General features: G+C 41.8%; 1 protein-coding gene across 5 annotated transcripts in view; it reads right to left on the bottom strand.

The window, feature by feature from the left end:
- The window catches only part of dlgap1b (discs, large (Drosophila) homolog-associated protein 1b), a 108,549-nt gene that overhangs the window by 31,572 nt on the left and 60,674 nt on the right, over positions 1-16,303 (bottom strand). For 4 of the 5 annotated variants that reach the window (XM_037757394.1, XM_037757390.1, XM_037757392.1 and 1 more), the window contains exons 5-6: positions 10,755-10,926; positions 7,178-7,436 (exon numbers count right to left, since the gene is read on the bottom strand). In XM_037757394.1, the coding sequence (XP_037613322.1) occupies positions 7,178-7,436; positions 10,755-10,926 (431 nt within the window). The remainder of the gene's footprint in view (positions 1-7,177; positions 7,437-10,754; positions 10,927-16,303) is intronic. The other variant, XM_037757393.1, reaches the window with a different exon arrangement.

Here is a 16,303-nt window from a genome sequence, read left to right as displayed (position 1 = left end):
ACAGTTTACATATTCCTTTATTTCTATTTCTCTTATATTTCTTTATGCTTATATATAAGAGCAACTGTAACGTCCCAATTTACCCCCTGCGGATGAGTAAAGTATTTTGGATTCTCACCCCCATATGGTAGCTGTAACCCTGCGTAATAAATAACGTATTGTCTGATATATCATCAGGAGTACTGCCAATGATAAATTAATCTGACTGCGTCTTTGCACTTGGGGGTGACGCTGCACTATAAATCAATTGCAAGTTGAAGTGCTTCTGGAACTCACTCAGTGAGCCAATCTAACTAAAACAGTTAAAACTACACTATGATATACCTTGTCTTTTTTGATTCTTAGTACATTAAATACAGCTGGAGTGACTGTCTCACTGACTTTTAAACCCATATACATAAAAACTCTCCAGCCAACAGAAGATGTGATAATCTGCCACCTTGTGGTTTAGTAAAGCGAGATGTAGTAGAGTGTTTTCATAGCCAGGGGGCAACGATCTAGTGCAGGGTCGCCCCTTGTTATTGCATATAATGCTTATATTTAAGATTTATATTTAATTGTTTACAATGGGGATTGATGGGGTTATGGGGATCATTATGTAATTCCATGACATAAACACTTTGTATAACATGGATTTAGATCTGCATCTAATCCTTTTTTATCTTGTGTTGAATTTAATGAACAACAAATCAGCAGATAGATTACATGGCAACATGCAACTTGATTATTCATACAGGCATTGTTTACCTTCCTGACCTTGCTCTGAACTCATCACACTCTGTTAACAAACACAAGCAGATGGCCAAATCCACAGTAACTGACTGCAGACGCACGGAGCAAAGATCAAGTGTTCTCAGGACCTAACGCTGCCTCAGGGGCCTTTCACCTGAAGTCCTCCTCAAACACACCTTCTCAAACCACACAGGGAACCCTCCAGCAGCAATTTTCTTTGCTTTTATAACACCTGAGTCATCCTGACATATGAAAAACAAATTCCAGGCTTGCTCTTGGAGATTTGCGTGGGCTGGTGAAGGTGTGAGGGGGGTTCTGGACGAATGCTGGATGAATGCTGGACTTGATCTTGATTCCAGCAGACTATAGTGGTCTGTATCCCTGCCATGTATATTTAGCACACTGGGAAATCCAAACATATATATATTTAATTCTCACACGCTCTCTCAGAACAGAAGTCTTGGAAAAGTGCCAGCGATGGCAGCGATTGTTGTTAATTGGGTCAAGCTGTCTGGTAGTTGTACATCCACCCACTCACACAGCTAATGTAAGAAGAAAGGGCAGAGGTGCAGTGCTGTGCTACATTGAGCCCCTGGGGGCAGTGTTGTACAGGCTTTCCTTTAGCATACCGTACTGTAGATAGAGCTGGGAATACACAGGAGCCCCATGTGATGTCAGTACAGTAAAGCTGGCAAACATTGATTTTATAAGGTTACTGTTCCAGACTGAAAAGAGCATATTGAGGTTTAGTAACGCAATATGTCTGAAATTCATTAGGGAATATAAAAAAACAAAAAGGATCCTGTTCTTAAGAACAGCTCCTAATGTGATGAACCTAATACTAACAGTAATTGTGGTGTGGATGGATGGATAGATGGATATGTTAGATAATATATTAGATGTTTTAACTCATTGCAAGATACGTGTTAAATGTTCATACACACACACTGTTGGGTCTTTTTGCATGTCCACTGAATGTGGTAATAAAGCTACTGTACGTATCCTCATAAAAAATCGTTTGTGTGATATCTTACAAAAAGTTATTCCTAATTTTTCGTGCGTTTTCCTACGAAGGTCCAGCAATATGTGACGCACGTGTCAATTTCCGCTCCAGTCTCTTCAAAATAAACTTCTGATTAAGTTTAGGCAACAAAACTATTTATTTAGGTTTAGGAAAACATTGTGGTTTGGGTCAAAATAACACCGGAAGTGGCGTAACTTAAGTACAGAAGTTACGTGACAAATAAATCAACGTTGACTTCTGGTTTCACACAGGCCACAAACACCGGTCTCCTGGGGCGGAAATCCTGGTGTTTTTTGACCCACCCATCCACTGCGACTTCCTTCCTACGCGGCGTTTGTCACTCCTTATACTTCCTGGTTCACAACTAAATGGATTACATACAAATTGATTTTGTGATATGTATATATATATATATATATATATATATATGAATTACAGTGCATTACCTTTCATAGGTATAACTATGAACGGTGTATGAAAACTTCCTGCATAAAGCAACGTTGAGTTTTGCCTATGTAATCAGCATTAGAGCCAGGGCATATGAAATTATGCTGAATAACTTTGATATGCGTTGTGTGTGGGATCTTAAGTGGATATGAAATACAGTATGAAGTCTTCTTGTAGTCTTATTGTTATGAACTCTACCTTTTTAGTTGGATTCTTCCTCACTGTTGCTAAAACTGTTTCCTGTTCCTCATGATGGTTTTAAAGGTTTGAAACTGAACCATGTCTTTTTTGGAAGATTTTGAATGCTTTTCTGATCATTATTCACAACAAATGGAAAAGTGTGCCCAGAGCTGCGTTAGAAAACTAAACGAAGAGGTGGTATTCCAGTGAGTGTTTGACAAGACCATCAGCAAAATGAGCCACAAGCCTCAAATGCTTACTTAAGGAATGCTTTATTGAGCGCAACGCCTCTGTTCGGAGCCGTAGGAAGTTCACAGCCATTAAATTAAACATTGTCCTGTAGCCTATTACAGGAGCTAGGGGAGCAAAGCCACTCTTTTCAGCCAATCCCTCAGCACCTCTGAAAAATAGATGCTGGGAAAATGAGGCTGGATAATTGACAGCAGGGTCAGTGAGCCAGAGAAACCGAGGGTGAGAGGAAGAGAAACAGAATCTATGGCACATTTCCCAGACTTAAGATCTGTGTGTATACTCTTTCTAATTGAAGGTCAGTTCGTCTTCCAAGTGAAACAACAGGTTGATTTACCCACACACCTAAATGCTGTAGTGAAAAGGCAGGGGATGTAGCTGCAAGAGGCCAAGGAAGGGAAAGACAAAGCAGAGTGAAGAGGTGATGAATATGTTAACTGGAGACGACGCGGCGTGGAGGAGCCAGGGCTTAGAGGCAGTAAAATCCTCACATTAACCGATTGCTATGGATTTTCCCAAGCTGTAAAAGAGGATCTGCTCCAGATTTTGTTAAACTGATCCAAAGGAGCTGATGTCTAGGCCAACATGTCTGTCCGATGCAGTAGTAAAATGTGTGTGTGACTGTGTGTGCACGGTTTGAGTGTGCGTCGAGGAAGGCGATAGCAGCCACAGCCACTTGACGTTCAAAGAGAAGAGATCAAAGGACAGCCCCTTACTTCAGTCTCCTTCCTCCGGATTAAAACGATCATCAATAATAATGGGCTGGAGCGACGCAGTGGGCAAACCGGCGAGCGGAAGCTGATAGGTCTCTCACCTGTCGGTGTGTGTGTGTGTGTGCACGCGTGTGATACCATGGTGGTTTGCCGCAGGGACAAGTGGGAGCGGAAACCGTATGCGCGGGGTTGTTTTTCTGGAACGGCTGTCCTTTTGAAACATCATGCAATATTCACCACAACAACATCTTCACTTCTCACTTTGAGCTCCCAGAAGGTTCCCTGTGAAAGGTATGAATGCGTGTGTGTGTATACGTGTTTGTGCGTCTGCATGCCTGCATCATGGTGGAACAGCAGAAACAAGCTGTCACTGTTTACTTGGCAGGAACTCACTGCACCATCGGTTATGTCAAGGCTAGTTTATACTGTATATGTCAGAGCAAAGAAAAAGAATGTTTCAAATGTCTGTAATAAATTATATAATGCAAGCCTATGCAGAAGAGCTAGTTTTTTTCAAGGCTGTCAGTCAGTTCTTTTGACTATTACTGCACATTCTAGCATTTATCTACCTTAAATGACTTTTGCTGGCTGACGGGATCAATGTCTCTTTACAAAATCTCAGTAAAGGGCCCAAACACACGAAGGCGACATAAAAAAACTAGCGGTGTTGAAGGCCGATAGTTGCGTCGCCTTTGTCTCGGCCAACAAGTTGCATTTGAACACACTGTAAAGACTACAGCTGACGGCCAATTAGCACGAACGTTCTGCGCCTGCGTGAGAGGAAATACGTCTCCCCACCAGCAGGGGGCGGTAGTCTGTATTCATCATTCAAAAAGGGAAACTGAAAGACCAGGACAGCGGATTTACAAGCCGTTATTATGATACGTACATGAAACAAAGCTTCATTCCAGATGGTCAAGTCGTTGTGAAAATATCTTTGTATTGGAATATTCAGATGAAAAATGAAAAGAGCCTTCTGTTTGCGCCCTCTTGACTTCCTTTGCTTGCTTTCCTCACTTCCGTTTCTCTTCTTGTGCACTGACTCGCTTAAGCTGAACAGCCAATCAGAGTGATTTTGCTCGCCGACGATTCAAAATGCTGAAACGGCCGAAAAACTTCAGACACGGACGATGTAGAGCCAACAGTGCGAGACACACCGCAAAAACTAGGCCGATGGACGCTGACCGACGGCCCCAAACTGTCCAACGGCCGACCGTCGGCTTAGTGTATCAGGGCCTTTATTCTCATGACTTGTTGGTGTGAACACAGTATGCAAAATACCCAATGACAATAGAGGGACTGGGGGGTCCCTGCACTCACAATTCAAATAGCTACACAACAACACCACATAATTAAACATCTTATATGCCATGTGTTTAGTGAGAAAAGGACAGTTCAAGCACTGTTTCTATTCTTTCCTTAGGATAAATAAGGACTTTCATATTATTGCATAATGAAATGGTTATTCCATAAGCAAAATGTAGACTTCTTCTTTCTTACGCAAGAAGCTCCCTTTTTTACACTGTTGCCCTGTCTGCAATCCATAAATAAATCATGTCATATGTGTATTGGATGTGAATGAGGCTTCAAATATGCAGAAGAAGAGCCGGACTAATTATCTTAAATTTTATAGTTTGCATTAATCTGTGAGGACGGCAGCACTTTATGTCCATACTAGCAGTTGCAGCACGAGCTAGGTACAGTATACATTGGCTGCCTGCTCACTGCCAGTCACATTTTCTGTGCTGCTCCTCACCTTTACACATCTCCAAAAACTTAACGTTACAGATAAATATAAAATAATCAGCTTCATATTTGAAATCCCCCCAAAAATCAGATTTTCAAGAAGTGTTAATTAATGTTTAGTGGTGTTAATTAAGGGGTCCGAGACCAACTGCGATCTCTGTGTGTAAAAGTCAGAAAACGGTAGTTATGTTAACTCCCACATGACATGAATGTGGCGGTAGTGCACGTGTGAAGAGAGTGCGATTTTTTTCCTTCTCTCCTTCTAATCTCCCTCTCTTCCTCTCCTCTTCCATCACAGCCGTTCCCCGGGAGGAGAAAAAGGAGAGGTAGCTAATTAATTACAGTGACTGACGACTCGGCGGTGAAGATCTAAGGAGGTGATGAATTGTGCCGTAGTACAACGATGACAGTAATCTGAGGCAATCCATACCTTCACTACCAACCGCTGTGAACTGCTCTCCACATCGCCTCATAATGTATCACTCCAACCCACTCTCCCTGTCACGTTAGTTTGAGCCTCAGTTGCAGCCGAGTCTGAGACACAATAAGGTCGGCAGCAAATGAAGGTCGAGGGTCGCAAGAAGATGTCGACAGAGAGCTATGCAAGCCAGACAGATGATTGCTCTCAATTGGAAGCAGCAGCGTAATGTTGGATTATCAGTGACCACACAGCACTAATATCCCTTCTCTGTACGTCCATTCATCATGTGACAAACTCAGGTGCCAACAATGGAAGTTCATTAAAATCGCCAACAGCTGTGAGGCTACTGCTGTAGACGTGCGCGCTACATAACACACCTCTGCTCTGCCACTTTTTTACCCGAGAAGGGTTTAAAAGGTGTTATCTTTACATAATCAGCACATGATTACAGATCAAGACATCTACGACGCGTGTGAGAGACACAAGACAGTGGGTAGAAAGAGAAAGAGCAGCAGTGTATGTAGCATTACAGAGTAGCTGTCTGGCTTGAAAACCAGAGTTTAGTCCCTACAACACCTCAGCTGATAGATGGTCTTCATTATCTCTTCCCTCCTCAGGGGAAGGAGCTCCAAATGTCCTTCCCTTGATCTTATCAGTCTTCTTTTATAGATCAATAACTTCCACCACACACTAGAACAATCAACTGAATCCTCTATTGCCCCTAATTGTGTTGTTACACTGAATTGCCAATAGATGTGAAAGGATAAAAATACTGTAATGCAACTTCATAATTTCAGTAACTAGGGAAATAAATGATAGTTTTAGAAGAGGTCAGTTGCAGCAATTAAATAAATGTTTGCTCAGAATCAATTTCAAGCCTGTTGAATTGATTGAACTAGTTTTGCCATTCTTCCAATTTGCAGTAAACGTTTTTGATTAGCTGACAGTAACCTTGTCGGCTAGGTTTGTGGAAATGTGGTCTTTTAATTGGCATAATTAAAAAAGAAATGGAGGAGAAAGCCAGTGTGCGTCATGCGACGGTGACTCAACATGCACAATGTAAGGGGATGACGTTTTGGGTTTTTGCAGTGGGAAACATAGAAGCACCCAGTGCTGGGTGCCAGCACCACTCAGCATCAATACTGCATGCAGTAATGCTGGAAAGCCAAGCGCTCCAGACCATGAGGCACACAAGAGGGCTAAAATAAGACCCAGCAGCCAGTGAGCTTTACAGCTCCAATAAGCTCTTATGTGGGGAAAAAACAGTTCTGCATTCATCATATTGTATCTGAGAAGGAAAGTGGGTCAGATGGATAATAATGCAGAGGGTTTGGGTCTGAGTTTGCAAAGTGAAACTACTCCCCGGTCAGCTCACCAAGGTAACTCTTTCCTGTATGAAAAATACTGACTGGTTTTCAACAGAAGAGAATTATGAAATTTGATTTGAATCTTTATACAAGGATGAATCTCTCTCTGTGCTAACTGCAGTAATTATTCATTTATGTTTGTTTCTGTTACTAAACACATGCTGCACATACAGCACATCTATAATAAATTACTTTCTATGCACATGTATCAATTTATAATGCGCTATGGATTATGTATGTTCACACATGTTCACGAGGACATGAGTCGGTGTGTGTTGAGTGCATGTTCCACACCGACCTGTGCTGCTCTGGATGGTTCTGACGGTGGTGGTGTTGCGCGGTGGTGAGTTGGTCCTCCTGATGCCCGCCGCCATGCCACGCGCCTCCTCCTCTTCCTGCGAGCAGCCTTTCTCTATGGCACGCACGTAGCTGTGGCTCCGCATGCGGAAGCAGCCGGGCATGGGCAGGTCCAGGGCATCCACCGCCTGCGACTCCATTTCACTGAACACTGACTCACACACGGCCTCGATCTGCCCGTTCACCTCCACCTCGCTCACCTGTGAGAGAGGGGACACATGCAGACATACAGTAGGTGCACGCAAAACACACACACACACACACACAGGAGCGTACACGGGGAAAAATACAAATGAAAAATAAAAATGCACAGGCGCACCCCAGCGTAGTGCAAGAAGACAAAGGAGAAGGGACAATATATTACAGAAGCAGAAGCCAGGGATGCTGCAAGACTCAATGTTACAGATCTATTTCACTGATTAAAGCTTCAGTCGGCAGGAGTTTTATGTGCAAACACACTTAAATTACAAATTGGGTACTCCAATAGAAGACAGTGTTCCAGTGTTCATATAATTTGAGGCAGGGTGATTCATCATATTTGCCATAAATAAATCCTGTTGTTTGATACCGATACTTCTCTGCTCACGGAGAAATAAGAAGTATGATTTGTCTTTTGAAACAAGAGCACGAAAGAACGTTCTTTTGACTCAAATCCATTAAGAAAAAGCAATCAGAATATGAATTTGCAGTGAACAATGTTGTCAGACTAACCGTTAAGCATCACAGACTATTCAAGCTGTTAAACATCAGCGTACAGTATTTTTGTTCAAATGGGTCAAACATTTGCCTCCACTTAGCCTTGTGAAGCTTTAAAGCATACATAGAAATTTGCATATAGATAAAAACAAGGAATGTATTCTAGAAAAATAAAAGAAGGTCCAAGGAGTGGAGAGAGGGAGGAATCACTGTAGGATATGACTTCAAAGAGCCGTACCACAGAGTGAAATACTACAAGTGTTGTTATTAAAGGTGAGCATTAGGAAGTGTCAAAGCTAGGACTACTGGGAGTTGAGGTGTGACTCGAGGAAATCTAACTACAGCTAGTGCAGTTTGTGTTTCAAAACAGGGTCTAAAGAAAGAAAGACTGGTGAGATGGGTGTGTGTTACAGATCGGGTTGTGTTAGGGCAGATAACAAGAAGCTCCATTTCATTCCTTAAAGTCGCCCTAGTTCAACTGGTCCAGTGATTCTCAAACTTTTTCTGTCATTGGAGGAAGAAATATTTTCACTTTATATCTTTATATTTACATATTTTTCAGTCATTAGTCCTAGTATGTTAAATAGGTTGGTAGGATGAGGGTTAAACTTTATTAAACCACTTTTCTTATTGACGTGACTGGGATGTAATTAGAGTCGACCTGAATGCTTCGACCTTTGCCATGGTAATCGACCTCCAAATCAGTATTCAAATGCTTTGTTTTTGTTTTTTCTTTTTAATATATGTATGTAATAATAAAGTATAAATCCTCAAATAGCCCAAGAAAGAAGGAAAAATCCCTAAAACATTATTCACTATTCATATTCAACATTAAATATTATCAGTAGTGCGTAAGCGGCACTGTCCCGGGCACTGAAACGGGGGAGATGGAAACAGATCATCGCTCTACATCGCGCCACACCGCGAAGCTTCGAATATTTCCCACCGAAGCTTCGGCGCCCAAAAAATGGTATTCGGGATATTACAGAGATGTAATGCTTCTAAATGTCTTCTTAATTTGTTGGGTCTCATACTGTCAGCAGCCAGAGTATGCAGACATAAAATGCACACTGGTCTCTCCTCATCTCCCACCACCTTCATAATTATTTATAATTATATAAATGTAATTACGGTGGTGTTGGATTGCTGCTAGACCGCCCCGTTACAGGTGCGTGCGGGAGTGAAAACAGCCTTAACTGCAATGAAACTGTTGTTTTTGAAAGGCTCAACGATGAAAAAAATGGACTGAAGCGGAATATTTCGTCAGATAAAAACATATTGTAAATAATTACAATCTCTCATTTTTCAAGAAATTTTGACTTTTGAACTGAGACAATTACAAAGACAGATGGAGCACCGCGTCGCTCGCTCTGTGTGTTTCAGAGAGAGAAGGGAAGAGAAAGAGGAAGGTAAGCTAATGTTTCTCTAAGTTCAATATCAAAATAATTAAAATGTCAATGTTATGAATGAAGCTTCAAACCACTCGGTGCAGCCCTACTTTGTCATATTTTCTTTTGATTACCGTCAGATGAGCATGTTGTTTAGTTCGTCTCTGAAGCATCATCTGTTTTTCTTTTTGTCCCGGTCTGTGTGAATGAACACCATCACTACCATGGATGTATAAAGAGATGATTTGTTTATTTTTCCACCGTGAAAAAGAATTAATTTCTTTTGAATTCATCAAAACATGAATTGCGCAACCCATTTTCTCCCGGTCACGTGCCCCACAGTTTGAGAACCACTGAGCTAGTCCAAAACCATAGAGCAGATCACAGGAATGGGATGTGGCTATAGGAACTAGCGTTTGGTTTTGTCAGTGAAGAGAGTGCACAGTCAGACAAGTGTGAGTATAAACTGTAGAGCTTGGAGTCAGAAAGGTTCATGGACCTCGATTCAATCCACTGATGTTATGATTTGTGTGTCACTTCACACTCTATGTGCACACATGTCAAATATGAGCGTGAGTGAGTGAGATAGAGAGCCTACCAGCACCTCTTTTATTCAGTGGCATTTTAGCAGATGCCAGGTCCAGTGTGTCACCCTCCTCTGGGCCTGCTCCATGCCAGGACTTGAATGGTCGTCTCAAGGGTCCGCCATTCTGCCAACGAGGCAAAGTGTCGCCCCTGGGCTTTGGAGGGGAGTACATATCCCCGTTACCCCAGGCGAAAAGGTAAGCTAAGCTCCCCCGTCACTCCGAATAAAGAGTATGAAGCTGTGCTCAAAATCCAAAATGACTAACATCTTATTTTGCAGCAGCCGTGACAATAACAGACCTCCACTGTTGAGTGCTTCCTGGCCAATTCTTCAATATTTTCAATAACTATCAAATCAAGGCAAATGCCAATCATCCTTTTGAACCAATCCCAATTTCAATTATTCCCAAAATTCGTATGGCTGCATGTTAATTCTTGTTTTTCATCTCTTACACAGCAGATGCCAAATTGAAGAGAACATTTTTAGCCTGTCATTTTGCAACACAAAGTATGCCAAGGCAGAAGGAGCATATTAGGGTAAAGTAGGGGATTGGGGGGTCGGGAGGGGGTGTTCTGCATTTCCTCCTGTTTAATTAGCCAATCTGAATATGCCTGTAATCATCTGAGCTCCGGAAAACAGCGCACAGACGTATACACTAATTATGAGATTGGGGGTTTTCGTACTGTTCATACTTTGCCGGATGGTGACCTGATTGTTAATTCAGGCCTTAGGATGGCTACGGATGGGATTTCCTCCCCCCTGCACGACCTTATTGGACATAGCAGTGGAGGTACGGGGGGGTGTGAGCTCTGACGGCCGAGAGGCACGGGCCTCTGGGTGCCACTAACCTGGCTGATGGTGCTCATGGCTCTCATGTAGCTCTCGTTTCGTGAGCGGAATTTAGGCGAGGCCAGCAGCCCTGCCGGGTCCAAGCTGTCCAGACTCCTATTGATGGAAACCTCACTCACCGCCCGCAGGTAGCTGTGACTCCGGATCTGCAGCTTGGGCGAATGCTCGATCCTGCCACGGGAGAAGTAAGGAGAGAAAAGAGGACGGTCAAAGCAGAGTAAAAGGAGCTTGGTAAAAGGGTGAGGAAACAAAGCGAGATAGAGGCGGAGAAGGAGAAACAGAGGGAGAGATAAAGCGATGAAAAGAGCGATATTTGCAAAGTACTCGGGGGGTGTGTGTATGAACCCAAAGATACAGATCAATCCACAATTGCTTCAGGAGACACCCTTATCTAATCAACAAGCGCAGTAGTATTGAGAAACAGTAGCTTAGGTAGTCTGTCCTTGAAGCACCTTGTACGCACGCTCTAAACCACTTAGCGGTGAGAACACTCATACATATGTTAGAAGAGGAACTGTGTGTATCTGTGAGGTATACTTACGACTTTCACATCAATACAAATATAATACAGACACATAATTACCGCAAAAATACACACACACATGCACAAACACGCATTCCCATCTCCAAGGAAGATGAATAGGTGTCTCATTAGCTCTCACCTGCCTCCAATCTGATCGCTCAGCATGCATCACGCCTATGCGCACGTGTTTGTGTGCACATGTGAAAAAGTGTGTCTGTGTGTAGGTTGTGCAGCAGTCGGATGCCAGCTAAACAATTCATTAATCAGGGGAAATGAAACCTAAAAAGCTGACTCGCTTTTCCTCTTGATGAACATCGTGACCCAGTAAACCAACTTCCAGAAAACAAAGTGCACAGAGAGACATTATTAGAGCGACTATTCTCAAATCGACTGTGAGGAGTACGATCCAATATCCCCTTTATATCACACTGTCTCTTATGTTCACTTGTGAGTGTATAAAAAATGTACTCACAGACACAAATGCTGTACACACGTACACACACAACTCTTATGTCTCTCTGCCTCCAGGTCAGGTCTGCTTTAATTATGTATTTCCTCCTTAAAATAGAGCGTGGTTACCACAGCAAAGCAAACTAGATTACTCATTCTTGAATGGAAGAATTGAGGGGAGAGGACAGTGGAGAGAAACGGGGTAATAGAAGGGCGGATGAGCTATTGACATGGGAATAAATGTGATGATTTTGGTTACTAAACCTAAAATGCATCTCCATGTAGCCAAACTGTCCTCTAGGGTTTTAAATATTGAGCAGAATCTACTGAAAGCTACTATATCAAAGCATTCAGTGGTTGCTCACGCTTGCCAGTTCATTTTATAACAGTTAATTATTTTTTAATCTGAGGTTTCCCATCAAAGTGGTCCGTAGTGACACTGTGCTTTAATCAGTGGGCATCTCCGTGGTCTGAGAAGTGAAGCCAATGCTGAAGTGCCTTAAACTTGCATTATTTCTAATAGCCAGCAGGGGGCGACTCCTCTGGTTGCAAAAAGAAATATACGAGAAAATAAGCCTACTTCTCACTTGATTTATTACATCAGTAAACATTGTAAATATGAGTTTATGGTCTCAATCGCTAGTTTCAAGTCTTCTTCAATACAGCATGATGTTCATTTAGTAAATTATGGTCCCATTTAGAGTCAAATAGACCATAAAGCAGGGTATGTTTTAGGGCGTGGCTACCTTGTGATTGACAGGTCACTACCACAGCGTTATCCGGTCTGGGAGTTGTCCGTGTTTTCGTCTTCCAACTTTAAACCTTTCACAGTGTGTTTTCAGTTCATGAAAGTTAACATTAACATTTTTGGTCACCTGAAAACGTCTTGTTCAGTGTTCGGTTGTACTTAGCTCCACCCTCTCGTGTCACTTCTGGTTGAAAAAACAACAACATGGCGACGGCCAAATACCAAGTTGGTAACAGCGAAAATGCTGAACTTGAGGCTTCAAAACGGCAGTCCACAAACCAATGAGTGATGTCACGATGACTACGTTCACTTCTTATATACGGTCTGTGGCTTTAATGCACAGTTTTTCCACAATATTTAAAATTTCCTTGCTGGGGCTCCATACTCTTACTTAAAAACATTTAAACCCAAGAAAAGAAATCTAATTGTACACGTCAAACCTCAGCGAGTGGTATGAATCATCCATCATCATATCAGCTGCCTGTAGTCTGTGACTGTACATGATGCACAGAGAATCTACCCCACACCATTATCTCCATCCACATCTCCTGATTTCCCTGTGGGGCTGATTATCAGCAGAACCAATGTCTTTTGTGGCAACTTGAATGGCAGACCCAGTCTGTAATCAGTACCACCTAAGGGGGGGAAGTTCAGCCTGTCCCAGGGTGTCCCGCTATCGAACAAGTGACATTAATGAACACATGTTCCTCGCTGCCAGTCAAGGATCAGGGCTGGCTTAAGCCGTCTCTTGATTTCTTTTTGCATTAGCGAGTGCTCATGTACTCCTGGATCTGTTTTTTTCTTCTTCTCCATCAGCTCCCTTTGTCTCCTTGCTTGCTTCGCCTCATCTTTCCTGTCAGTATGTTCCTCCTGCTTCCTCATTTGAGAAGTTTTCTTTGTTCTCCCTATCCTCCATTTGCTTTTACCTTCTCCTCTTAGTCACTGCCTGAATAAAAGTCTTCAGAGTGATGACTGCGGTAGGAGGGACAGAAAGACGGAGATGTGATTACTGCAACCCATTATTCAGGATGTCTGTTCTCGCTGAGACATAAAAAAATAAACATGATAAAATCTAGGCCAGGAATAAATGAATTTGCGGCAAAAAGAAAGACGACTGTTAGTGACAGAGGGAGACAAGAAAGGATGCCATTTTCTCCTGAGCTTGTTTGTCAGCCAGGAATAATCCCAGCTGTTTAAATGCATGCGTTATCTGTGCGCTGCGTGTTTTAAGAAAGGAGGAAGGTTACTGTTGGGGTGAGAGTAAACAAACCCCACAACTTCTCAGGAGCAAATTCTTTACTAGTCAAGGACACAATGGTCAGAGAATGGGCTCGGAAACATATGGAACAACAAAGCTGTTTATTGAATCATTGCGGAGTGTAACACAGACTGGTGCCAGCTCCCAAAAGCACAGTGTGAAAACAAGACGTCAGCTGCTCCCTCCTCGTTTTCTATCTCCAACGTGCAGCTCTGCAGCTTGGTTTGTTCCACTGGGTTCCATCAGATGATGATGGCATTCCCCGGGCCGAATTCAAGTCATTAGTGGGCCCAAAGCTGCGCCACTTGCACTTACATAAGGTTGTGTGCGTGCACGCTTGTGTTTGTGCAACCAGTAACAATGACTGAGCACCCACTGGTGTTCTTCTCATCTCTGTATATTACATAGCTAATCAGTCACAGCCCCATGCTGCAACATAACACTTGTGTCCCCAATTCATTCAGCGTTTTAAGGCAGTATGATTTTCATATGGGAATAAGTTAATATTTTATAAATTAATTAATTAAATTATATAGTCACGTCCAGTAATGAAATTAGTGAAGGGACATATGCTATTATGATACATTAAAGGACATTTCTGGTTTATTACAACCTGTGTCTTTTTAGATTTAGCCATCATTTTATCACTTTATTTTGAGGTGAAACCAGAGACTGTATATAAGAAGTGGACGTCACCGGGACGTCACCCATTAGTTTGTGGACTGCGGTTTGGAAGCCTCGAGTTCAGCATTTTGGCAGTTGCCATGTTGGTTTTTGACCGTCACCATCTTGTTTTTTTTCAACCAGAAGTGACACGAGAGGATGGATCTAAGTAAAACCGAATACTGAATAAGGTATTTTTAGCTGAAAACACACTGTGAAAGGGTTAAAGTTGTAAGACAAAAACACAGAAATCTCCCAGACCGGACAACGCCTTGGTAGAGACCTGTCAACCAAAAGGTAGCCACGCTCTAAAGCATACCCTGCTTTATGGTCTATTTGACTCTAAATGGGACCATAATACACTAAATGAATATCGTATTGTATTGAAGAAGACTTGAAACTAGCGATTGAGACCATAAACTCATGTTTACAATGTTTACTGAGGTAATAAATCAAGTGACAACTTCTATACAATCAGACTTCTTTTTGCAACCAGAGGAGTCGCCCCCTGCTGGCTATTAGAAAGAATGGGAGTTTAAGGCACTTCAGCATTGGCTTCACTTCTCAGAACCAGAGGTTGTCGCCTGGGTAAAAACAAAAGTGAGCACACCTCAGATCTCGATAATAATCCCTCATTGCACAAAAAATGTGTGCACGATTACAATTAATTTATTATGTATTACATTCCTATAGTCTATTCCTTCAGAAAGAGTTGACTTATGTGGACTTGATTGTGGACAATGTCGTCAGCTTGATGGGTTTCAAAACCTTACTAAGTCTGAAATCTTCTCGATGGAGTCAAATATTGGTGAATACTTTATGAGCTTGCGGTGTCAAAAAAATATGCGGCTGAGCAGAGAATGTCTTCTGCAACAAGGAACAGCTCCATGAAAATCTTTAAATGATGAAGCTCGGCTTTTAGCTTCAGATCTTTCAAAAAGAAAGAGAAAATATCTCTTGCATGTTCTCCATCCAGAATGCATTTTTGAAGAGACTTCAGTACATCAACAGACATCATGTATTTTCAATTAAGGCTCAGTCTGTTCAGTCTGTTTGTGTCACTGTAGAGATACAGAGGGCAGCTATGAAGATAGGAGTGTGTGTCTGAGTTGTAAACACAGAACAGGTAATTAAGCTGTGGCCACTGAGAGTCAGAGTCATAAGCCAGACTGCTGCCAGGCAGCAACCGACCGCCTTCATCTCCTTCTGTTTGTCGACTTCTCTCTTTTCCTTTCATATCGCCCGTCTGTTTCACTGAAACTGCACAGTATGACTGCAGTGAACACTTGAACATAATGTTCAGAAGCATGTACTTTAGACACACTCAAACATAATGTACAGGCAGGCTTTTACACCAAACACGAACACACATAAATCCTGAAATGATTAGTCATGTAAGTGATTAGGTAGATGACAGAAAATTAATCAACAACACTTTGTAGCAAATTGCTTAATCGTTCGTCATTTTCAAGCAAAAATGGCAAACATTAACTAGTTTGAGTTTCTCAAATATGAGGATTTGCTGGTTTATATAATTGTAAATTTAATATTTTTGTATTTTGGTTGGAAAAAAAACAAGCAGTTTGATGTTCTCAACTTAGGCGCTGTGAAATCAATAAATATTTAACATATTTAATACATGATATTGAATAAATCAACTCCTTATAAACATTCAAAATATTTAAAACAAAATGAAAGACCTATCTTTTTAATCTGGTGTTTAATGTGGATGTATGTCATAGCCTTAGCTTTTAAGTTTTAATCTTTTTTGCCCTGGCATTTATTGACTTTTATTCTATTTTCATAATTTTATTGTTTTATTGTTGGTTGTAATTTTCAGTTGAGCAAATTGTATCTATTGTTGTGCACTTTTTGTTGTTTTTGTCTGTGTTGTTTTAATCTTGCC

Source organism: Sebastes umbrosus, chromosome 21, assembly GCF_015220745.1.
Source record: "Sebastes umbrosus isolate fSebUmb1 chromosome 21, fSebUmb1.pri, whole genome shotgun sequence".
In the NCBI taxonomy this organism is placed as follows: domain Eukaryota; kingdom Metazoa; phylum Chordata; class Actinopteri; order Perciformes; family Sebastidae; genus Sebastes; species Sebastes umbrosus.
Note: the sequence above shows the minus strand (reverse complement) of the source record. Positions and strands in the feature narration are given on the sequence as shown.